Source organism: Gallinula chloropus (genome assembly GCF_964237585.1).
Source record: "Gallinula chloropus genome assembly, chromosome: 16".
NCBI lineage: Eukaryota > Metazoa > Chordata > Aves > Gruiformes > Rallidae > Gallinula > Gallinula chloropus.
Window position 1 is genome coordinate 9,841,735 of NC_140101.1, and position 25,353 is coordinate 9,867,087.

The 25,353-nt window shown below is 36.5% G+C and overlaps 1 protein-coding gene across 1 annotated transcript; it reads right to left on the reverse strand.

The window, feature by feature from the left end:
• Positions 1–21: 21 nt before the first annotated feature.
• NCOA3 (nuclear receptor coactivator 3) lies at positions 22–18,349 on the reverse strand (the record flags this gene model as incomplete). The annotated part of the gene is made up of 21 exons (XM_084271514.1): positions 22–33; positions 1,049–1,190; positions 1,766–1,940; positions 2,162–2,387; positions 2,750–2,854; positions 3,826–4,122; positions 4,889–5,060; positions 5,494–5,620; positions 6,161–6,403; positions 6,924–7,112; positions 8,147–8,282; positions 9,855–10,729; positions 10,964–11,352; positions 12,256–12,403; positions 13,606–13,746; positions 14,578–14,679; positions 14,932–15,117; positions 15,630–15,804; positions 16,802–16,902; positions 17,407–17,579; positions 18,252–18,349. 21 exons carry the CDS (start codon positions 18,347–18,349, stop codon positions 22–24), a joined length of 4,212 nt encoding a protein of 1,403 aa, XP_084127640.1.
• Positions 18,350–25,353: the final 7,004 nt, after the last annotated feature.

Here is a 25,353-nt window from a genome sequence, read left to right on the forward strand (position 1 = left end):
TGAAGATAATGGTTCTAGGTGTCAGCAGTATTTCTGTTAAAGAAAAAAAAGAAATAATAATCAGAGAAAATGACCTTTGCTGAAAAAAAAAAAAAAAAAACCTTTGCTGAAAAAATGGTCAACATAGGGCACTTTGAAGAGGCAAATACTGGCAGTCAGCTCCTCAGCAAAACCCAGCACTGCCGTCCTCCGCTTTGAAGAGAAATTTGTATAAAATAAATGCAGACCCAGAATTTCCTACATGTGTAACTTGGGTATCTTCACTGTATGACACAAAGGTTTGGAAAACCTGACATTTCACCTCTCTTTTCCCCTCTTTATTATAGGTACTTGTTATATCAAGGTCTTTATTTACCCCCCAAAAGTCCTCAGATCATTTTGGCTGCTTCCTTAGGTACCTTAGACAACATTTCATGGGGTACTTTCTATTTGAATAAATTTAGCTCATCTGTTTTACATTGTTCAATCCTGTGTATTTTGTGGCAAGATTACAGAAAGAATACATCCATATTTCAGCCCACTGTACAGTGCCTGTTATTTGCTCACTTTCCCTTATTTAAGGGGCCTAAATTTTCCATAGTGTCTTGCCATGCACGCACAAGCTATTCTAAGGTGTTACCAGGCTAAGTAGTAGCAGCAGCTTCTGCCAGGATACTGTGCTACCAGGATTCTTGGTCTGACTCATGAGAGCTATTATCTATAATCTACTACGTCTGCTGAAGATGCTTTTCACAATCTTCATGTTTTGCTCTCTGGGGTTTCTTCAGGCTCAGAAGCATTTAAGCATCCTTTGTGCAGTTTAAGCCTTGATCCTACCTATGATACTTCAAAGTAAACAGCTAGTCACAGCATACAGCTTTGGCTCATCCTGGATATGATTTAGACATCATCAAAAACAAGGTATCACTTGGGACATACAGATGGCAGGTCCACAGATGTAAATAGAAACACAAGAGGATAGCTGAGAACAGGACTGAGCCAGAGGAATGGCTTGAAGAACATTGCACTGGTTGGGAAGAGAGCCAACAGATCTTTTCATCAATCTTACCTGGTCTGGACCCATAGGCATCCCTGACATGGGCATGGTATTAATATTCATCTGTCCAATATGGCCACTGCTGCCGTTCATGTGCATCATACTGTAGGCGGCTGGGTTACCTTGATGGCTGAACTGTTGCTGCGGGAAAGAACTAAAGCACAGAAGGACAAACAAAATTACATTCCAAGAACTTCACACCTTGATATATTGCCTTCCCTGCATCAGCTGTCAACACATGAAAGATAAGAACTATGTGGTCTCCAGAAGCATAAAACTATTTTTACCTTTACTTATTTCTACCTAATACCTGTTCAATGCAGAAACAGAAATTTCCCAAGGAGTCCAAAGGGAATTTTGAACTTTTAGGCAGGCACAGACCTATGTACATGCATTTCCTGGCACAGCCTCTTTGGAGGCTTCAGCTAGGGCCACACACTGTAACACTATCCTGAACTCTTGTATTTCCCCCCACAAGTTACTCTGCAGTAACCAAAGACTGAATGTTGCATCCAGTTGCATAGACTACAGAGGTCCAAGATGACCAAATGGAGCTAAACGTAAGATACACTCGAGCAGTCTATTTCCAGGGGAGGATCGAGGACAATAGAGGCACCAGAAACATAAGTACTTCTCCCTCTTCTAAATCCTTTCCCCCCATAAGCCATTTAACACTTGGATGAAATGGAAGAGTATTTTTGCGCAATAGGTTATAACCAAGAAGGTCACCTGCTCCTGGCCATGCTTCCCGATGGCCAGCCCTTCATCTCAGGGGACTGGTACATGGCTGCTGTCTGAGGATGCTGCATCATAGGATTCTGGGAGGGCCCAATTCTTGATGACATCATTGGGTTGGGAGGGCTTGGTACTCTGCTAAATGCAGGATCAGGTTGTTGGCTTATTCCTTAAAAATAAAGGACAGACAATATATTTTGGTTATCATCACCTAGTACTTTTAGTTTATCTTCTTGTAATGATGGGAAGGGAAAAAAAGTCATCCCTTTTCATAGAAGCATTTTCATATTTTTCAGAACAACTGGTATTTAGGCAGTTTGGATTAATAACAAATTAAGAAGGGGAAAAGAACACCAGAGAGACAAAAACCTCATATGTTAGAACTCATACCATAATTAGGAGGATAGGGGAATTGCTGTGGAGGAACTTGAGCCATTGGAGGGCCTGTCAAAGCACTATCCATGCTTCCTGAGGCTGTCACGTTTGGTGGGGGACTGAAGGCCTGAGGTTGCTGTTGCTGCTGCATCATCATTGCCATCCTCTGTTGTCTAAAATGATGACTTATTAGCTCCCTGTTACGCTGAGCCACCATTTGAGCATTAAGAAAACCTTGCTGCTATCCCCCAAAGAAAAGAAAAATCATATTAGAAAACATTTTTACAAATGAAATCATGTCAGACTCAATCAAGCCACCTACACTTTTTAAGACCCAGCAGATCCCTTAACAGCACAGAAAGGTAAGAAAACTCACAGCCAGTACAAAGTTTGTCAGAATATCAGACATGCTCTATCAATATCATGACCTAATGAACAAATCCCTCTGAAATCTGATGAATGAGGTAAAAAAAAAATATAATTGTATATAGGAAAAAATAAAGACCAAAAGGAGCCATGAAAGAAGGTCCAAATTTCAAACAGACCTATAAAAGATGTGTCCATTTAAAAATTATGGCCTTGGCCAGTGTAATAATTACTTACCTGTGATCCCACCTGTGCCTGCATAACTGGTCGCATCACTGAGGTATTACTGCTGACTGGATTTTCCATTTTCATTTCAAGCGCTTGACGGGTCTGATTCATGAACTTGGGAAGAGACATTTAGCACTATTAGCTTGAAAGTACCAGCATCTGAACAAAGTTATAACAGCTCCTCCAAAAAACATTCTTTACAAACTGCTGGAATCCATCAAGTGCAATGGTCAGTTTTTGCCCTGTTTGATGCACCTGAAGTACCAAACTATTTGGTTAAGCAGCTCAAACACATACAAAAAAAAACCACCCTGTGAAACAGTGTAGCACTAACTAGATGATTTTTTTTTTCTTCCTTCTGAATTAACACTTCTAAAGACTAAAAATATATATTATAGTCACAGAACGACCAAGAGAGAAGATGGTATTTCCTATGGATTAAACATCATCACCATTTTGTGTCACACAGCACTGTTTTCTGAGTTTTATTTGTACATTGTATTTGATATCAGGACTGCATTTTGACATGGGAAATTCAATGCTGAAATCCTGCAGCAATTTTTTAAGCAGTGCTTTCAATGCAATGTTAAGATATACATGTCTGTATCTGCTCTCTCACCTTTCATCTTAAGAAAATATCTAAAATGACATCAAATCAATAAATGGAAAGCAAACCCATATTTCAATAAGCCCAAATGGTCAGTTAGGAAAAAGAGTCAAAAAAGTAGCATTTGATGTGCAGGAGAAATGCAACAAGATTCAGATAAAATACTAAACACGGATAAAGAGATCACCCAGAGCTACCTTGTACAAGAGTACTGTTCTAAGTAGCAATAATGAGTGCTGCAGACACCAATCCAATCTGTAGCTAAGGTGGCTGATAAAGGAGAAGCACTTGTCCTAATAAAGGTTCTTTCACTCCTGGCATCATTAGGTACTCAGTGTGAAAAGCACCATCACAATGAAAGATCCATCCTTTCAATCATCTGCTGTAATGTCAAAGTTCATATTCATGAAGCAACACAATTCAGCATACACCATATTCCATCCCAAAACAAGGTGTAAAAGGAGGAGCTAAAGATTACCTGCTGCCCCTGAAGCCTCTGCTGGAGCTGCATGCGGAGCTGCTTTGGTGTGTTGGTTCGAGGTCTCATCACATTTGTTCTAGGATGCATACTTTGAAGTGGAAAATTGCTCTGTTGGCTCATCTGATTCATCACTGAATTGAAGGATGGCTGTTGTCCCTGAATGTTACTAAATCCTCCTGGCATTGCTGCCCCCTGCCCTTGATAGGGCTGACCATATAACGAAGACTTCTGGTCAATCATAACTGAAGCTTCCTGACCTTGAAATGAATCTTGTTTGGGTTCCAAAGCTTGTCCCTTCAACAGATACAACAACATTTTCACTAGCAGTATATTCTTTAAGCAGGAATTCCTAAAGAAACTAATCTTACACAGTATAGAACAACCAACAGTTTGAGTAAAACACAGCAGGAACAGATTACTGTAGATTTTGTCTAATTTTGTTTATTTTTTAAAAGAAGCCTCCCTTCTGCTGCACACTGATTACACAGGTAGAGCAGTATCATTATTCAAGCCCTTCTGCACTTGTAATCTGCCATTTGTACAAATGACAGGGTCATTTTGTGGGTTTTAGAAAGTTCCAAATTATTCACAGAATTTCTTTTCCCTGTTTGCTAGTCACACAAATTCAAGCTGGAACTAGAGGAGATGGAAGTGTCCAACACACTAACATGCCATTGCCACTCAAATGTTTCACAACCTAATCTCAGTGATAGTAGTTTAATGAAGAAACACAATGCAATTCTCTGCTTATAGATTTACAGTGATTTACATCAAAACCACCCCCACCTCTATATACCAAAGCACATAACAATAAACATAGATATGAAGATGCTGGTTTATTTGTTTGTAGTGCACAAGAAATGTAATCAATACTGAGCTTCTCCAATCAAAGTTATTACTCCTTGGAGATGCTTCCAAAGGCAGATTTAGCAAAGTGAAGACAAGCAAGTGAGGAGACTGAGTGAGCAAGGAGGCCCTCTACACTTGTTTACTGTAAACAAAATAAAAAACCACAAAACCCCCAAACCAACCAAAAAATGCCAAAAATCTGTTTGCTTACTTGGTTTACAAGATCAGGAATTCCTAATGCTCTGTCAATTTCTTCCAGACCTGTGACATCCGTGTTACTGAGCAACGTGTGCAGCTGATCCAAAAGTGCCCTTTCATCAGTCTGGCCTTCCATAGTTGGTGCTGGACATAAGAGGTCATCCAAGGAGTTTCTAACTAATTGTCTGTAGAGAAAAACATTAAAACCATTATGGACTCTAAAGGAATACACACAGTTTTTAGATAATAGACTGACCTGGAGATGATTAAATACTATAATCACCCAGAAGACTGAAGTAAGACTTAGGTCCCAAAACTGCCATCTATCCTTGAAAACACACACACACAAATCCTGTTTCTCCTGTGCCAGACACATGATTTCAGATTTCCCCAGCTATGTTCCCCATGCCTCCCAAATCAAGGACTGATTGATTTGGTTACCAATGTCTTTTGTGGAGCTGGGATAGAGTGGCCTATCATAAGAAAACAGCAGCAGAAATGGGAATTGATTCTGACTCCAATCTGTTATCCCCACTGTATCTGCTATATTAATTTTTTCCAGATCTTAAATTCTTCCAGTAAACAGCTGTATTTAAACTTATCATAAAACAGCTCTACCTGTTTTGTGAACCCCGTGATGCTTGCTCCATGGACAACATGCTGTCAGGCCATGATCCTGGCTGGTTAGAAGGTCCTGGCTGGCCATATAGATTCCCTCCCATGCCAATGTTTATCTCATTTGGTCCTGTGAGGTAAAACATTTGTGTGTTTTTAAAAAACAAATTTGTGATCTTGCTCTCCCAGCGTTCATGCAAAGCACTGTGAATTATCACACAAATTGTCAAGATTGCCATTAGCATGTTTAACATGGATTCATACATAAAGTCATACTCCAGAGAATTTCAGAACTATAATAGGCCACAGATTTAAATATGACAGTGATATAAAGCTACTACTCTGGTAAGGCTGAATTCCTATTTCTACTCCTTAAGCCCTTAAAACAGAGTGGAGTCACATCCCTGGAGGTACTTAAAAGATGTGTAGACATGGTGCTTAGGGACATGGTTTGGTGGTAAGCTTGGCAGTGCAAGAGCAATGATTGGACTCAAAGATCTCAAAGGGGTTTTCCTACCTAAATGATTTTACAATTCTATAGCCTTTACCACAAAAATCCTTTGGATGAGAAGCTAGCATTCTACCAAAACCAAAAAGATTCTGCTGATGGATCCTTACTACAAGACTAGTCAGATTGTGCTAAGTAGGACAATAAAATTACAGAACTTACTCATGTGAATCATCTGCTGTTGAAGCATCGCTCTCGTACCAGGTAAGCTATTCGAGCGAACGGGCAGCCCAGACATGGAGCCACCACCCACCGTGGGTCTAGGAAGGGACGCACTGAACTCAGGTCCTGGCCTCAGCATCGAAGCAGAACTTGTAGGTTCCAACCTGTTCACCTTTGAGTTTGGTAAACCCCAGTCTCCTGACTGATGCTGATTCATAGCCACATTTCTGTTGGGAGCACTTGCTATAACAAAGAGCAGAAAATACATTAATTTTTCACCTAGAATACATTAGATATTTTGCTTTTAGAATTATTTTTATGGGGTTTTGTTTTATTTTACCAACAAGGACACCTGTCAATGACAGAGCAATTCACTGACCTCCTACAGAAGCTTACCACGCCAATTTCAAAAGCAAACAACTACATTAGTCTAAATATATTTTAAAATATTAATGATTGACTGCCATCATGACCCATTCTTGCTTCTACATATCAAAACCATACATTAAATTCAAAAGTCAAAATTGTAAAAAATAGTTCAACTACTAACCAAAAGTACTGGTAATAATGCACAGATGGTAAATATTTATGTTCTTATAATTTTAACTATGGACAGTAAAAGGTATTTATATGCTCATGGTAAAATTAATATTCTTCAGTGTTAAGGTTTCTTCTAACCAAAATTCATATGATAATCTTGCAATCTTTTTACATAAAAGCTTTTTCCTTTAGAATGAGATCTATATGTACACAATCAACAAACCCAGATTTGCTCCAAAGTTTTCCTGGTTTTCAATCATTCTTGGACTTCCACCCATCAAGTTTTGCTTTTGTAACATGGAGAATGGATTGACATTCCTCACTGAAGCACTTGAGCCAACAGGGCTGTCTAAAGACATGGCTCTGTTGAAAGTTGGGCGGGTAGCCTGCACAGACTGGGGACTCCTCATACCTGTTGAAGAATTACAAGATGCATGCCACTGCACATTTTAAATAGAAAGTACTATTAATCAACTTAAATAAGCATGGGCACGTATATTTGAGCTTAAACAAGCCAGGAATAGTTATTTTACTTATGTTCTCACTATACCAATCACGTTTTGAGTCCATTGTTACAACCTTTTACAGGAAAAGCCAAATGCAGTTCCCTTTGGCCCCAGACATAAAAAGTTTCATTTTAACTTAAGTCCTGTAATGAACCATGTTTTTAACATTTTGAAACACGCTGATATTACACAGATGAGTGAACTGCCCAGCCTTCAGGAAACTCTGACAGAGAGAGAAACTAGTCAACTGGTTCTGTTTGGAACATGTTGAATTCAGAAGCAGAGTGTTCCTGAGTACACTGTACTGCATGGACTAATTAACTAAGAAATCACTGTGCTCCATCAGCCAATAGTGTCTTTGGTCTTAAATATCTCTGTTTCACCTCCTTAGGTTACCCCCATCAACTTATTACTCTATATAATCAACAGATAACGATCTGTTAGCAAGATCTTTCCCTCCTACTCAGCTTCCTACTAGGGAAGAACATTTCTTTCAATGAATATACTAGTTGGAATTTGCAGGCCCCAAGACGATTTTGCACAGAGTGAGTAGAAAATCAAAAGCTTGCCACCAATCCCATATTATTTCCCTAGTTATCTGTAAGGCACAAAAAATTCTCAAATTTCATTTACAATTCACAAAACATTTTTTCTGATCTTGTCTCTGCGAAATCTATATTAAAAAACCTAGAAGAAACCATAAAATAAGGAACTAAAGTTAACTTTATTCATTGTGTATGTAGTAGATGAGAGCTGTCAAGATAGCTAATAGTGTATATAATAGCCTAGGAAAGCATAATTAGCCCTTTTCTATTACATTTGTCCTTGAAGATATAGGAGATCAAGAGAGTATTCTCTAAGGACTTGAGGATGTATTATGTTTACATAAGGTAAGAAGAAAACTCTAATTTTAAAACCAAAGTGATATTAAATTCCTTACCCAATAGGGCATTTCCTTGAAATAATGCTTGCTTTGTTCCAAGGTTATTTCCATTTGCAGACATAGCATTACTGTAAAACTCTGAACTAGTCAGATCACCGAGAATTGCATCCAAATTATCCAAGTCTCCACTCATCTGAAAAAGCAGCAGTAAAATACCCAGGTTATTTACTATCATATAGCTATCCTTCACATTTTATTTAGCTCACTAATCTTAAAAGTTATAACTGGGAGGCAAATGTTTTAGTTCACTGACAGTACATGGGGCTCTCTCTCCGCTTCCAAAGCTATGCTTTTGTAAGAGTATTTTGCTTGGTGAATTTTGAGAATTAGGAGAAATCTGAAGTCCACATAAATAAAAAGAAAACTGCCTTGAATATAAACATTCTAGTCATCTCAAATTGCAAAGATAAAAACACTAATGAGAGCAAACAATGTCAAGAATGTGCACCACAAAGTGAGAAATACTGTATTTGCCATACACAAAAAGCCTAATGTGATCATTGGTAAACACAACAATACATGAAAAATACCCACAGTTTTCTGGTCAACTGAAGTGATAATGTTTCAAAATTTGTCTTTAAATCAGATGCAGTTTTAACAGAAAAGCAGAATACAGAGGATTCATTACTTCACAAAACAAGCTTCTCTGAATATGTTAATGAGATTTCAAGACCAAGTTCCTAAACTACGCGCTGGGTAATTACACAGTTATTAGTGACTTTGCTGTAAGTAGTACTCAAAAAGTGTAAAAGGGCATTTCATGTATAGTCAGCCATTAGCTAGTATAAAAGCTGCAGTAATTTTTTATTTACATATTTATTACTGACTTGGGAAATTCAAGTTCTACAGTCTCACATGTTTTCAGTCAACTCTGCAATACTGACCAGTAATACTTAGAAACAGTTCTGAATGTGACTGGGGAACTAGAAGTAGTATCTACAGGTTATACACACTTTATATATAAAGAACAGCTGTCCTTAACAAGTGTACTGCTGCTTTCAGGAGAGTTGTTCCATGCTAATAGAGTTTGCTGTATCTTAACATTTCTTGGAATTTCAATCCCAGAAAAATTGAAGCAAACAAATATACATATATTTAAATATTCAAGTATATATGTATATTTAATATTCAAATAAATGTATGTATATTTATTTGTTTGCCCAATATACATGGATTTGGAACAAGATTTTCCCTTAGTTAAGGGGGAAAAAATGCTAAAACCAATGAATGAACTAAAGCCATCTATAGCTATTTTAAGTATTACACCTTTTTGTGTGTTGTTGATATTTCAATATGAAATAATGTTTTACTTTTTGCTATTTTATTCCAAACTAATTACAGAGGCAGTACAGCTCCATTCCCTAATAAGCCATAAAAGTAAACACATGCTATGTGAAATTTCAGATATTAAAGATCTGGTTTTAAGTAATAATTTGTAAATATTCATTACCTTAATCGTACCTTATCTTAAAGATAACATTAGTCTAGAACTTCAGGACACATTTAGTAATATACACACCCTATAGTGCTCTCTGTGCTTTTTCACTTACAATAAAATCTCAATGTGTAGTTTCACACCATTTGCACAGAACATTCTTAGAAATGCTCACACACACATACTAAAGAGAGTCTTCTATATTTAGATATTCACTGTAACAAGAAATCATTAGTTTGTTCACTACCATCATTTTACATTATACTGTACCTCCTCTGCTGGTTCCGTTTTTATTTTCATCTCTTTTTCTTGACTGGAAGTAGGAATTGTAGAACTACTGCACTGTCCCATTTTATTATCCACATTTTCTACTTTAGGCTTCAACTCTTTGGAAAGCGGGTCCTTAACATCATCTTTATCCAGCAGATATCTTAGTAAGGCATTGTTTTCCTTCTTCTTTGGGCTCAGTTGTTCCTGTTTGACAGTGCCTTCTCCACAGGGGGCTGCATTACTAGCATCATGATAAGTGTCTTTACCAGTAGCTTCAGCTGTGATCTTGGCCACCTCTGCAGGAGAATTACCATTCTGCAACAATTTATGTAAAATCCTATGCTTCTCTTGCAGGAGCGACCCATGCATATTTGAGGAGGAAGATACTCCCCCAGATGTTGAGGAGGAAACTCCTGAAGGACTGGTAACATTCGTAGAAGATTCTTTACAATTGGAGTCTAAAGGCGAGTTTGATGAATGTCCTCTTTCCTCGGAGGAGCACGTGAGCAGCTGAAGCAGTTTTTTATGCCCTTTGCTTTCAGATGGTCCCTTCTGACTTTCAGATGGCTCCAGATTTCCCTCTTTGCTATCTTTTTCACTAAAGAGATCCCTGCTGTTTGTCTGGCAGACGGAACTTTCCACTTGGTTTTGTTCACAATACAAACCAGAAGGGCTCTTGGAGTCCTGGGTACTTGCTTTACTTTGTTGAGTCATGCTCATGTTTGGTGAATTATCCAATTTTGGACCCGGTGAGGAAAGTGTTGATAAAAGGGAAGTTCCAACACCCTCACTAATGGCTTGAAGAGCACTAAGAGAACTGCTAGAGAAAGTGCTGTTGCTGGTGTTGCTGGCAGATCCCATTGGAGAGTGCATACCTGTATCACAGGACAGAGACCAGACTTATCAGGCTACAGTCCTGTCTTTACTTGTCCTTTGGCTTCTGACTGCCACATTGAGTTAATTAAATTTTTACCATTAAATGATGCATGCTGCATTTAAGTAATATGTACAAGGTTATATAGAACTGTGAAAAAGGATGAAAGATGGAATCCAGATGAAAGTGAGGAAAGGTAGCTTAAATAAAAAAGCTTATAGCAATAGTACAATACCTGTAACTGGAGAAAACTGGTGTGAACTCATTTTCGGACTCCCTCGATTCCTAGGGGATATCATTAGATTCTGTTGGTTGGAAGCTAAACCAGGACTACCATGTGGTGGGCTACTTATATTTAATCCATAATTGTTGTTCTGATAAGCAGATGACTGCATGGTGGCTCCAGAGTTCACTGGCCCCATATTACTAGGGCCTCCATACCGAGCGCCGCTCAGCTGAGCCACTGCATTGGGATCTCCCATACCATAGTTCCTGTTCTGCACTGGCATGCCTTGCCCAGGTGACATGTTCATAAGACCACCAACAGGATTTGTGTTGCCAGCCACGGGTGTTCTGATGTTTTGCCCAACTGAATTAGGATTTGGCCGATATCCGTTTTGTTCTCTGTAAGTTCAACAATATCCCCAAAAACACCAAGAAAACAAATTAAAATCTTAATTGGAATCAAGTGCTACAAAGACAGAATAACATTATTAAATCATTTTCCAAATACATTTTCAAGAGAGCAGTGAGAATTCAAGCTTCCACCAAAAGCAGAACTAAGCCATGCCACTCATTTATTCATTACAGAAATGCTTGGTCCTTTAGGTGATTTGACTTATAAGTATACACAGTATCACCCCTTCAAAAGGCTTTCATCAACAATCATTAGTCAGATTTATCACTTTAAACATCTTCCTCCTTCTACTCCCTTCCTGAGTCAATGCATAACACTATTCTATTGTGCACACTAATGATGCCCAGACCCATTTCAGCTACTCATTTGTCAGCATCTGGAGGCACTTTAATGCCAGAAGCAGACAGATTCCCTCCAGAGTGGCATTTCAATTATTCTTGCAATCAACAAGAACAGATCACAGGAAGCCCTATTTAAGGTACTTTTAGCTCTGAGTTATCAATGATGAATCTGAGAGAGTTTTGTTGGTTTTCTAATTGGTCTGCAATTAAAGAGTAAGATAAAGCATGTAACTGAGCAGTTTTATTTTTTGTGTTTCATCATTATATAAGTTATCCCAAATGAATAATTAAGACTTAATACAAACTCCATGCAGGTACTAAGGAAAAACCTCTGCTGACTGTGACTGTCTTTCTGCCACACAGCTGAGGGTGTCAGTGTTAGGCTGACACATTTATTTGTATGCTATGCAACTCTGCTTTCTGAGTCATTCCTCCTGTTTTAATCAGATAAAATATTGCGGTATACTGGTTTTTTCAGGTATCTTCAAGGTCAGATATATTTTTAAAAGCTTTGACAACTAAATGACAAAGAGATACCAGTGATTTCACCTTTGAAGAAAATGAGTAGAAACAAATCCATGGCGGTCATTAGTCACAGGATTTCGGAGCAGTTTACTCTTTGTTTGCGCCGTCACTATAGTACCATCCGCTAAAGAGAACCGATACAGCGGTGTTTCAGCATGACCTTGTGTATAAGCTGTAAAGGAAATACATAAGTATTGTTAATACTTAAATGCAAAAAGAATTATTAATATGCACTCTACAGATTTGTAACACAATAGCTTTCCTTCGCTGAGGTTTTTTTCTTTAATCGATTTAAAAAACGTTTTTTTATAAAAAATAATCACATACACCCCCCCAAAGAGAGATATTTAGAAAAAGAAAGCATTCTGCATTTTCTCCTAAGTTAGTAGAGGGAAGACAACAGCAAATAAGATTATTACAATGCTGCAGTAGTTTGCCAGCTGTGCATGATGAGCACAAAGTTCTACGCTTGTTAACAGACTTCCAAGACTAGATTAGTAGGTTTCCATGGCTTCTCCTTGGGAAGGAGGACTAAGCAACACTTCAATATTAGCTGCACTAAAATGTACAGGTAATTGATATGAAACTTGGAAGGCTTCAGATTAAGTATTTTTAAGTTTAAAAGTTTTATTTTGATCAAAAAATTGTGCAAGCCATTGCTTTTAATCTGAGCTCCAGATTTCTTGTTAATTTAGGATTTATTTAATCAGTTGAGTCAAAGAACTTCTGAGGGAACAGAAACTCCATTTTCTGCCAGTATAAGCTTCCCTTTACTTAATATCCCCTCAACTTGAATTACTTTGTGAATCCTTCAAAAAGACTGGAGTTTAGAAAACAGAAAAAGCCATCGTTCATACTGAAGACAGTGGCTGTACCTTACTTTATCTATCAAGGTTATCAAATTAGCATTACAAAATAGATAGCACTGGAAGACTGAAAATATTTTGAACCATTGTGTCTTGAATAAGAAAAAGGCATCAAATCAACACAACTGTTACAACTTTTAGTGAGCTATCCTTTAACAAAAGAAAGGATGAATTAAAATGGAAGTTAAACTAAGACATCAAAGGTAATGATAATTAAGGATTACACATTATTACAGAAATACAGCTGTCACTGTCATCACTAGATCCATTTGTGGAAACACAGACTACTTCAGGCTACCAGATCAAGTATCTGTTTTTTTCCATGAAAATTATCCAAACAGGGACATTAGAAAAACAAAATAACTTCCATCAGAATTCCTATTTCTCAAAGCAGTCATTTTCCTTTGGCTGGTAAATATGAACATGGGCAGAACTTAGTGTTTGGTCTTTCAGAAAAAAATGCAGCCACTAGAAGCACTATGACCAAACATTGCAAACACATTTCTACCTTCATGATAGTGGCGTTTGTTTGACCATGACTGTCCATCATTATGGCATAAGAACCTCTGAATACACCGACGAATTATATCTTCAAAACCAGGTCTCATGGAAGACCGTAAGGAGTTTGTATCAATGTTGACAAGTTTACCTGTAACAGGAAAGAAAATACATGAGTTAAAACTCATTATGATTATGCCAAATCTCTTGTATAAACACGATACATTTCAGAAGTCTCCACTATCACCATTTTAATTGTTCATTAGCCTAACACCAAATTTTCAGTATGCAGAAGTTACTTTTATGAGTTCTCTGCCATGTGAGAATATGATGTTTGTTAAAACACCTTACTAAAATACTGATATCCAAAGGGATTTAGATAACTGGAAAAAAGAGAAAGTTAAGCACCCACAGGTTAATGCCAGAGATTTAGAAAACAGTAACTTGAGTCTCTCGTTACAGGCACACAAAGGATGCACATAGAGCAAAACTTTCAAAAACACAGATGAACTACGTCCACAAACGAACACCATAAAGATTAACTGGCACCTGAAAAAGCCCCATCTAGGTTATACAAGTATTTCAATTTAAATAGCATAAACCACTTTAAATGTTAGCTCACACGCTGTAGAAAATTACAAGAATTGTAATGAAGTTTCATTAGCTTCAGTTATGAAGTATTTCTTATGTGTAAGGAAAAGCACGACAACCATATGAAACACTGCCAAGTTAACGCACAAGTAATGCTTTATACCAGGTTTCCAAACAAAGCAGACTAGCATAGACACAGAAAATGCATCCCACAGTTCTTGTTATAGCCTACCCCACTGCCAACAAGACCATATTACAAAAAACAGTTGGGAATTCTCAGTATGAATTCTGATAGTTGCTACAAATATACAAATTATTAACATACTTTATTTATTTAAAACAAGAGCACACAGACCAAAAAAACCAACTTCATCTTGGGTACATTTCTCACCTGAAAGATCATGTCTTGTAATAAAGCTCTCTGGATTTGTTGGAAATACTCTTTCTGCAGTTGTGATACGTCGTGCCACACAAATCATGCAAGACTGCAAATCTGTATTTAAAAAGGAAAGTTTATTCTTTCATTTCCTCTCCTGTTGTATTCTAGTAAAGCATCTAATAAAATAGCTGAAGTGTCTTTCATTGTGAAGATACAAGTATAGGAAATAAGAATTAATTTTTTTTTTGCATTCTGTTCTTACTTAAAAATAGATTGCAGAAGCTACAGATTATATAATGCACACTAAACACCAAAATCCTACTTAGAGATTTCTTTTGTGCACAATAATTACACAAAATTTCCTACCTTCCCCCTCTTCCATCATAGCTCTTGGCTGAGATAAAGCAAAGCACTGCATTGTTTCGTATCTTTGATGTATTTCCTGGTGGCTGCCTACATCTTCCAAAAGATCATGAGTTTTCACCATCATCCGGCAGTTGAACGTATGACTCTTCTGTCTGGGTGTTTCATTGGTCCAAGCAACCCCATTAACTAAAAGAACACAGAAATCATTTTAAAAGATTTTCAGTTAGAGATCAATTCATAACTGATTTTTCTTAATGTAGATACCTTGCTCCTAGATCAGACAGATTAAATAAGTTTTTAAGGTGCTTTCTCAATGCACCAACAGTTTTATTAAGAACCTAGCAAAAAACCCCAATAAACTCTTCCCCTTACACAACACTTTCTATCACTTGAAGGAGAGCTGAAATGTCATTCACATATTTAAAAAACAATCAGCTCCCTCAGGTAGGCTTGTGGCTTTAGGTGATGTCTTCCTTCAGTATCCTTGTTTTACGTTACAGGTAAAAAAATCAGAAAGGCTGAAGCATGGTGGGTATTTCCAGAACACAGTAAGATATTTAAAGGTTAACATATTTCTGTAGTCAAATACTCTTTGTCCAAGTACTTTGTTTTGAAAGGTTATCCATTACAAGTTGTTTTTTTCTTCTCAGTTATTGTCAAATAGCCTAGTAAAGGTGTAGCAAGTCAGCTTTCATTACCTGAAGATTTAGGTAAGTTTTTGAGAAAGTCCTTCCGATCCTCTTCGTGCAAGATACCATAGACACTTGTATTAACCAAATCTTCTTGCTTATATTGCAGATACTGTGTGACATTTTCTGACACAAATACTATGTTCCCATCTCGATTTACAACAAACAGGAAACCATCCAATGCCTGAAGAAGATTAACATGACAACATATCATAAAAGACACACTACCTAACTCTGAAATAATGTAGTTTAAAAACTATGTGGGTGACAAACATCAAATTAGAATACACACATTTCTTTTCAAGGGTAGAGATGAAGTTTTACATTTTTCTTTGAGGAAAATTGCGTCTAGTGAGGAATGATTTCAATATTAAAAATTAATCTGTTCATTTGTTATTTCCTTGAGCTCTTTCACAGTGATAACCAGCCTTATTGTTTCATTCTTCCTCTATTTGAGCACAAGATAATAAATTTATAACATTATTTCAATAGCTGGCAAATCGAAACAAGAAGTCGTCGGTAGAAATATGTAGTAAGACATGAACACAAAGACATTTCCACCAGCAAGTGAAGAGATAAGAGAAGTGGGTGTATTCATGACTTAAAATACTGTATTTTCTTAACTGAAAAAAAATCCAGTATCTATGTAAAACAGTTAAGTTTTAAAAGTTCTTTTTAACAGACTTGTAAACATGGGGTTGGTTTTCTAGGCAGAAAGACAAGATATCTGCTATGCACCTTTTTTTACAATTATTCTTAGGTTATTTTACTCGGCAGCAGCATTTGTTTAAAATGCTTCACAAAGTAGAAACACAAACTCCAATACACATGGCAAGCCTCTAGTCCTTACAAAACTTCATCTGATTATTTTAATGGCTATGTCCTAAAAAAGGAAAATATTCCTTGTATTACTGGAGCACAGCCTTAGCAGTAGCTTGTTAATGACTGCTGGAGAAAGTACAAGAGTCATAGAATCATAGAAGAGTACTTCTTCTCAGAGAATTTGAGCAAATTTAAGAAAACATGACAGATTTTTTTTATTCCTGACCCTTCCAAATGTAATTCTGTAGAGCTCTTGCATAGCATGAATTACTATACAATTGCAGGCATTATTGTAATATTTTCACCTTCCTTAAACATTTGTTCTCATAGGGATTTACTAGTGCCTAATTTTTACTTGCCTGTAATAAAAGAGGTCCCAATGAATCCTTATCGATAACTCCTTGACCCGTAGAAGACACATCAGCTTTCTGAACATCATCATCATTAGAAACTGCTTTCCCTTAAACACCAAAGATACATTTCAGTAAAACACTTCATACTATAAGCCAGACTCTAGAAAGCACATGAATAAAGGCATAAGAGAGGAATTCTTACATATTGTTAATTGCTTAAGTCCAGAAAAATGTCTACATAATGCCAAACTCTGCTTACATAAGTTGACTTGAGTGTTAAATTTGGATCAACGTGTTTTACAAACAATTTTTCTTCTGCTGCTTTTTGGATAATATGTCTGATGATTCTCTGCTGAATATTTCAATGGCCATTTAACACAGTCATTATAGGTGTCTCTTCCTTCTGGTTCTGTTTTGATCATCTGATCATCAGTAGTCACCGTGATGGTAAATACTCGCTTACTTTTAAACAGAAAATTATTTAAGGCATATTAAAGGTTTGGTTCAAATCAAAGTCTGAAGACTTTGTCAGTTACATACTATTATGAAAAACACTACCCCATGTTCCAAGGCACTACTGCTTTAGAAAAGGAGTAACAAGGGACCTGTACCTTGCTCTTTTATCTGTCGAATCTGTCTCACCGTTTCTTTTAAAATAGCACATTTGTCTGGTTTGACATTGAAATTGTCAATGTCACTCAGATTAGCAGATATCAGTTCAGCCAGTTCTTCAATGTATTTGCTTTCCTGCTCACGCCGACGCTTCTCACCACTGCAGGACAGACTAGGAACCAAAAATATAATTTCACATACTTACATTTGTCATATACAAAAGCTGTGCTGACTCTGTGACCATTAATGTACTTCAAGCAACACCTACCTATTAAACCTAGGTACAACTTATTCTTCCAGCAAACAAAAATTTGAAGGGGGGTGGGGGTGCGTTTTGTTACATTGTTGTTTGGATTGGGTTTTGTGTTCTTTTTTAAAAAAAAAAATTAGGAGGATATGAGAAAGCTCCTTATCCAAAAAATCCTCCTGTGATAAGTCTACCAATAAATTTAAAGGAAACAGCTATTCCTTGTTATAAAACTAACACTCCTACAGAAAGCATATTTTAACCTTAAAAGTTACTTCAGATTTGTCTATAATCTACTAGACAAATGAAACAAAATTTTCACATTCTATGAAATCCCTTTGGTTTGCTTGCAATGGGATGACTACTGAAGGTGATACTTCAGAGAAATTTCTAGGAATAATTCCTTATATGTTCAGTCAATTAAGATTTCCACAAGACTCTAATTACAGAGCAGAGTTCATCAGCTTTGGCACATCTATACTTAATAGTAAAGTTTTCTGTCTTCACAACAGAAGCTGGTCTAGAGAATTTTTCAACTGAACAAATTTATCAGTTAACTCAGAAGACGAAAGAAAGGGAATGTCTCTATAAACCCACCTTGCACCTGGGGTATCACAGGGCAATGACTTGCGCTTCCTTGACTCATTGGTCAAGCTATCCAAGGAGTTTTCCCCTAATCCACTCATCTTGATCATGCATCAGCAACTAAAAGCAATAAAAGAATCATTTAAAACACAGAGAACTTATCCAGATAGGTTGTTTTTATTAGATTTATGAGTAGGTGTTTTTACTTGAAACCCATATACCTTTTTAGTATTAAAAAAAACTTTCTAACAACTGTTTAAAATATATATTGTATCTTGTCAAAAACCAGGTTTACAAAGCTTTATATCAATGTAAGCAAGAATAAATTTTAAAAATGCTTTTAATTTGATTCAGAGATGTTTAAATTTTTTGCACCATAGCACTGGGATCACTGTATAGCTCCAATTTCCCTGAAAATAAAAAGATGCTCAGTGTTTTATATGTTTAGATAACTTGAAAAGAAAGTAGAACATTAATATGTCTTGCCAAAATGAAGTTATATACTAAGAATAAAGTTAGATACCATTAAAGAAAACGTAAGTGATACTCAAAAGCAATGAGGGATGGGTGGCTAGAACTTTGAAAATACAGAAAGGTTCAATAACATTTCCTTTTCTGTATGCTCCTTTTTACTCTTCATGTAATCTAACAGCTGCAGCCACAAATAATTTTCATGTCTAGGAGTAAATCAGTGGGCTTAAAGGAGAGTTTCACACGTGACCAACTATTATCATCTCTAACTCAACAGGTTACTTACTATAGCCTTAACTTCATGACTCCTGCTAAACTTTCTAAAATGAACACAAATTTCCAAAACTTTGAGGCCTAGGCAAGCAAAGACTTTACAACTCCTTCAATATTGCAGTTTCTGCAGCAAAGACAGGGCCATAACCCAATAAAATATTAAGTTATTTTCTTAAGGTCTAATTATGTTAAACAAGCCTGGCAGATTATATATATCCATAAGACTCATCTCCCCTCACTCCCAAGAGAAAAAAGAAACCATCACAGCAGAGAGAAGACAGCGATACCAGATCCTGTGATGCTACAATCAACGCCATGCTGAGGGAGGGATAAACCTTTGTAATGGATCTATGCTATTTATGGAGCCTGAGTATTTTAGAACACGATTAGAACTGTAAAATAGTCTAATAATTTGTGTTTTGGTTTTTTGTACGACAACGACAACAAGACACATCTGGGCAGTTAGAAGTTTTGCTTCTGAGGTACTAACCATGACTGACTGGGTTTTTTGCTTACTGGCTTTTCATCACAAAAAAATAATACTTTAGTTCTCTCTAAAGACAAAACTGAAAGGGCAAAGACATCCAAGGACATATTTGCATGAAGCAGCACAGAGGCTGCTTGCAGTATCTGATACTGTTATTGCAGGATGTTAGCTATGGGTGGAGAATGTAAAAGGACATTCTTCTCCCAGCAGTACAAACCTCTAAAAGCTACATAGGGCAGAAGAGTTCTGGCTGCACTGAGCAGCAGACACCAAATTGCTCTGGCGCATGTACAAAGCTCAGGAGGAAAATGACATCTCTTTAAAGCACAAGTTCTCTTTGCACCTAAGCAAACGTAGCAAATGTTACGATGCTTAACAAAACTGAATTCAGAACCAATCCTTATCCCAAGTGATAGGCATTAGCAGAGGAAGGATAATATACTTTTCACATCACAATAAAAGTAAAACCAAAGTAAAACATAATCTTGCATTTGAAACAAACCATTACAAAAGAAGCCATACTCCATCATTATGGTTATGGACTGCATGGAGAAGTTGATTTTACATCTAAAGACCTGATACAAAACCAGGATGAGGAAGTAAACCCCAATTTATAAAGAGGTGGAAGAGGAAGCCTGAAGACTTTTATCTTTTATTCAAACATACATTCCTCCAGGGCAAGGCCTCTCAAATAGACTTGTAGTGGCCCACCCTACATGACATTCAAGAAAAATGCAGGTTTATGCCACTAGATGACAGCATAGCACTGACCAGCAGCAGGGATAGCGTTTGCTTCAATTAAACAGCTGAATGAAAAACTACTCATCTGAACAAGTAAGCAGTTCCAAAAAGAGATTATAGAAACAGGCTATGATTGTGCAAAAAGCAGTTGATATTCTGAAGCTGACACTCAGCAGAACATATGAGTCATAAGGCCTTATGCCTACAGACCTCACAATTAAGGCTGAATCCTGAGAGTGATTCTGTAGGTGACACATGCACACACACTCCAGGAATGGTGCTTCCTCCTGCAACTGCACTCGCTGGCAAAGTATAGAGCTGCAGGTTTAAGAGCTACTGCGGAAAGAGAAGGGAAGAGCTTAAAATATAAGACTTAAGGATAACTCAGGAAGGGTGTGGGCAGAGCAAGTATGGCAGAAGCCAAGAATAAATTCTATTTAAGGGAGCAAAATTTAAAATACATTTAACAGTTGAAAATTTGAGCTAGGACAGACATTTCACCAGAATGTAATTCTGCTGTAACAAGGTTGCATTAAATGATTTAGGATGGAAATGTCATTTCTGCTTTAACATCTACCTGTACTGACAGATAACTCATTATATGATTAAACAGAAAACAAAAAATACATTTTGTCCCAGAAATGTGATACCTATCAGAAAATCCCACCCTTCTATTTAAGACAACCTTTCAGTGCCTAAATATAGAAGTTTGGAGAAGGATGGAAAAATTAGGTAATTTGTGTAGGCTGTTTCTCTACTATTACACCCAAGTAGCTTGTGACAGTTTATTCAGGCCTGAAATGGAGAATGCTAACGTTGAATGGAAACAAGTATGTCCAGAGCCCTCCAAAGTTTCAACTTCAAGCAAATTTGAGACAAACCAAGATGCCATAAGAGGTGGCTCAGTCTGTAAAAGCTGTTTAATTCCATCGGTTGTAGCAGTAATGAACCACTATATACTGATGTTCCCCATGAGTGGAGTGGAACCAAGAGCATCAATATTTGGAGAAAAGTTCCAGTTTTTCTTGATTCTTTGCAAATACTAATTTCTACATTACCATTTATTTTTTTTAGATACAATCCAGAATTTTCCAAATTTTTTCTCACTTATCAAAATGGGGAAACAAGGAAACAAAGGAACAGAGATCTTATTCACCAATAAGTGCATTGAAAAAACCAAACATCTGTCCTTATTTATAAGGTACACGTCTAGAACCTGTTCATTTCTCAGTGAAAACCATAGATGGGTTATTAAAAAAGCACCAAGTTTTGCACATGACAGGTAAAACAATTCTAGTTACTATTAATCCATCAAGTGTAGCCTTCCAAACAAAACAACAGAGTTTTTAAGTCATCAGCATTTAGGACTAGCATTTTTAACATGCTAGGTTTTCCATATTTTCACAGGCTTTAAAAAAAACACACAAAAAAAAAAACCCCAAAACACCAAACAACACCCCAAACAACTACTCATAAAATACAGGATGTTTGAAATCGGTGAAGTTCCTCAAGCCATTTCCTAGAGAGCATTCAAGAAATTAAAAGGACACAGAAGTAATAAACACAGTAAGTAGAAAGTTTTCAGCTTCATAGGATAGTATCTTCTTTGGTCTTGATCACTTCACCTTCACAGAAATCTGAAAGCTACTAACAGCATTCATTAAACTGCTTTCTGCTGGTTTGTCTTTCAATGCACTGGTTTCCCTCTCCAACTCATGCCTGTGTTCTCAGCAAGTGTAGAGGAAAACCTGTTCATCAAACTGAACATAGCAACTGGGAAGGTTTTGTCTTAACGTAGGTCCCAAAATGTAAGGAGACACTTCAGATTTAGTTCATGTATTTGTGGTGTTGAAATAGTTGACCCCCAAACCCACAAAGCACAACTAGAATACTTATATAAAACATATCCAAACTATTTTTTTAAAAAATTATTTTTGCATCAAAACATTTTTGACATTTCTTTGCTCCCATGAAAGCATCAACGTTTTCCTATAATAAATGTATGTACTCATGGTATCTTGCACACTTGGGAGCTCTTCTGTCTAAGCTGATTAATTGTTTGAAAAATTCACTAGGGAAAAAGCATAAACTGGCTCTTAGCATTCCCCAGAATAAGCCAATTATGAAGAATTAAATCAAACCAGTCATTTTCAATGAAACATGAAGATGGTCTGGATTTTTTTTTTTTAATATAAGCCTCCTTTCCAAAACCCAAGACATAATTCACCCAGCTTCTAAGAAGCAAATTGTAATTAACTGGTTTATGCTAAGATAAATCCCGAATATTTAAAGTGTATTTGCTATAAATAAAACTAGGGGACATTCCTTCCAACAACTCTGTATTGTTAGTTTGAAATAACAAATTTTCATATATTTCCCTCAAATACACATATATAAAAAGTATGATAGTGAAAATTCTGATTCACAATATTCTTGAAACTATGTGAAAATTCTTATGTTAGAAGACTGACCACAGAAACAACTGATGTTTCTATATGCACTGATAGGAACCCACAAGAAAACAAACTGAAAATTCACTTTCTGGCAGTAGTGAATTAAGGTGGAGGCGTAGAGGGTTGGGAGTGAAGGTGTAGTTAGGATGGCTGGGTTTTTTCTTCTTTTTCTTTCTTCCTTTCTTTCTTTCCTCCCCTCCCTTCTTTTTATGAACATGCTTCTTATATACTTACACACACAACTTCTATATTGTAGTCTTAAAAATGGTAAGGGAATAGCTATTTAGGTACACATAGTCCAAATACGAAATCTGTCACTTACTTGTCTTTAGCAAACATTCAAGCTCAGCATACTTTTCAGAGGACCTTCAGAATCATAAGTCATTTTAAGTCACATCCTGAAAAACAAATAAGGCTGTACATTACAAACAAGTGCTTGCTTTTCAACTTTTTTATCTAATACTAATAATGTTACCAAATCGTAAATACTCAACATTGAGGTATTTTATTGTCAAATGAGTTCAAAACTCACTTATAACAACTGTAACTACCATCTCTGCTGTATGCTACACCACATAAGTCTGCATTTTAACATCACAAATACTAAAGCTAAATTTCTTTTCAGAACTAAACATATTTATTTTGAATGATATTGTTCTTAATTATTAAAATGATAGAACTGTTTTAAATGTTTAGTCTTAGTACTTTTTAAATAATCATACAAAAAGCTGTAGCTCCATATTAATTATTTTGTAAATTTATGACTGGCATAAAAAATTAAGTGCACAGCTACTCTATGTCAGCCTGTACACGTTGCTTTGTACATAACTATTACATGAGAAGAGCAAACTCTTTTCACAGCTATGAACACTCAGGTTCTGTTACTCTGTTTTTCTGAAAAATTCTAGGAATGACTAACCCATATCATCATGCATTTTATATAAGGTATGATTAAGTGTACTAATTAGTGAGATTCTGGGTCTCCATAGAGAATTACAGTAACTTAGGAAAAGTTTTAAACAACAGCTGTGCGATTGAATTGATTTACTGAAAACTGCTTAAAGCGCTACGTAAAGCAGAGGCTGTTCAAGCTAATTAGAAAAATAAATTGCTCTTGGGAAATATTTATGAGACATTCACATGTAAGCACACACCATAGTCCTATCCAAAATCAAGAGTTTCAAAATTGATACTTCTTGCCAGACTATTTAATAGGTAATCACGAGCAGCCAGGTAAAGGAGTTTTATTCAAGTAGCTCATTTCTTAAGAATGAAAAAGCTGAAGCTTTTTGTATCAACTGGTTGCGTGTGCATTCATCTGCAGTTTTAACCATCCCTTTGACAATACTGATTGTAGCTTTATTGATATGAACTGGAATTACCAATTAGAAGGTTGATTGACAATGTGGTCACGTAACAGTAAGCATCAAGAGTAAATTGTCTCCTAATTAAAGACTTCCATAACATCATTTTATGCTAAATCAACCTCTGCTAATCATGGAAACCAGAACAAAAGTGTGCCTGCGCGCACACACACCCCAAAACTCCACCAAGGAATCTTCAGATGCAGCATCAGAAATACGTGGAGATCATGGAAAATTAAATCCTTCAGCTGTTCCTTTCTGTACAAATGCTAAACCTGACCTACACTACTCTCAGGGACAGCTTGCTCTCTGGCTTCTCTGGGATGCTCTTATACCCAAATTCAACAGAATCACAAACACGAGTCTCGCTGAGAAGTTGACCTATCTGGGAGAAATGAGCAGCACAAAATCATTGCAACATCGGAGATTCAAGATCCAGAAGTATCAAAAGGATTCTCTATGATTGTAAATTCAAGGCAAAAGAGAGGAACCCTGAAAATTTATTAAATTGAAGACTACATAATCATCTTACCGCTATTTAAATTAGTTTTAGAATATTCCCTTCATATTTCCTCTCAAGTAAATATTCATTTCATGGATGTCAACATCTGAAATGTTTCAACAGAAGACAGAATACAACTTCTCAAAAAAGTACTATAGCAAAGTAACAAAAAATAACCTTCTGAATAATCTAAATGCATTGAAGGATTAGAAAAGGATCTGGGGTAGCATTTGCATTCATTTGGTCTGGTCAAATGCTGCAGAGGACCAGCCTATGAGAACTGTCACCTGGCAGCCTAGACAAATAAGTCTAAATTCTGTTCTACAGACCAGGATGAAATTTAAACAATTTCAAGTAGGAATGAAAACCTTACCCAGTAAACCAAACAAAAAGTTAACACCAAATACACCACAGTAAAATTTTGCCATACATCAAAAGTAAATCAGACCTCAAGTTACTACCTCTATAAATAAAACAGGATATTAAAATTCTACAGTCTAATAAATTGTTACATTTTCATAATAGATGACATTTAAATGAAAAAATAAAATACATCCTTCTTTTTCAATAATACTTGTGTTTTTCCTGCTAATGAAAACATACGAAAAGTTCACCGTTGAAGTCTCTCATCCCTACTGTAAACCTACAGGCTTTCTCTTCTGAGTACACACGTAACAGCCAAATTAACTTTTTTAATTAAAAAAAAAATTCAATATTGTTTTCTTGTCTGCTTCACAGGAATGAGTTTAGGTTATTAGAGTGCCTGTACCAAAGCACAAACATGCACAAAGCAATTGCCAGTCTCAGAGCCAGTATTCTTCTA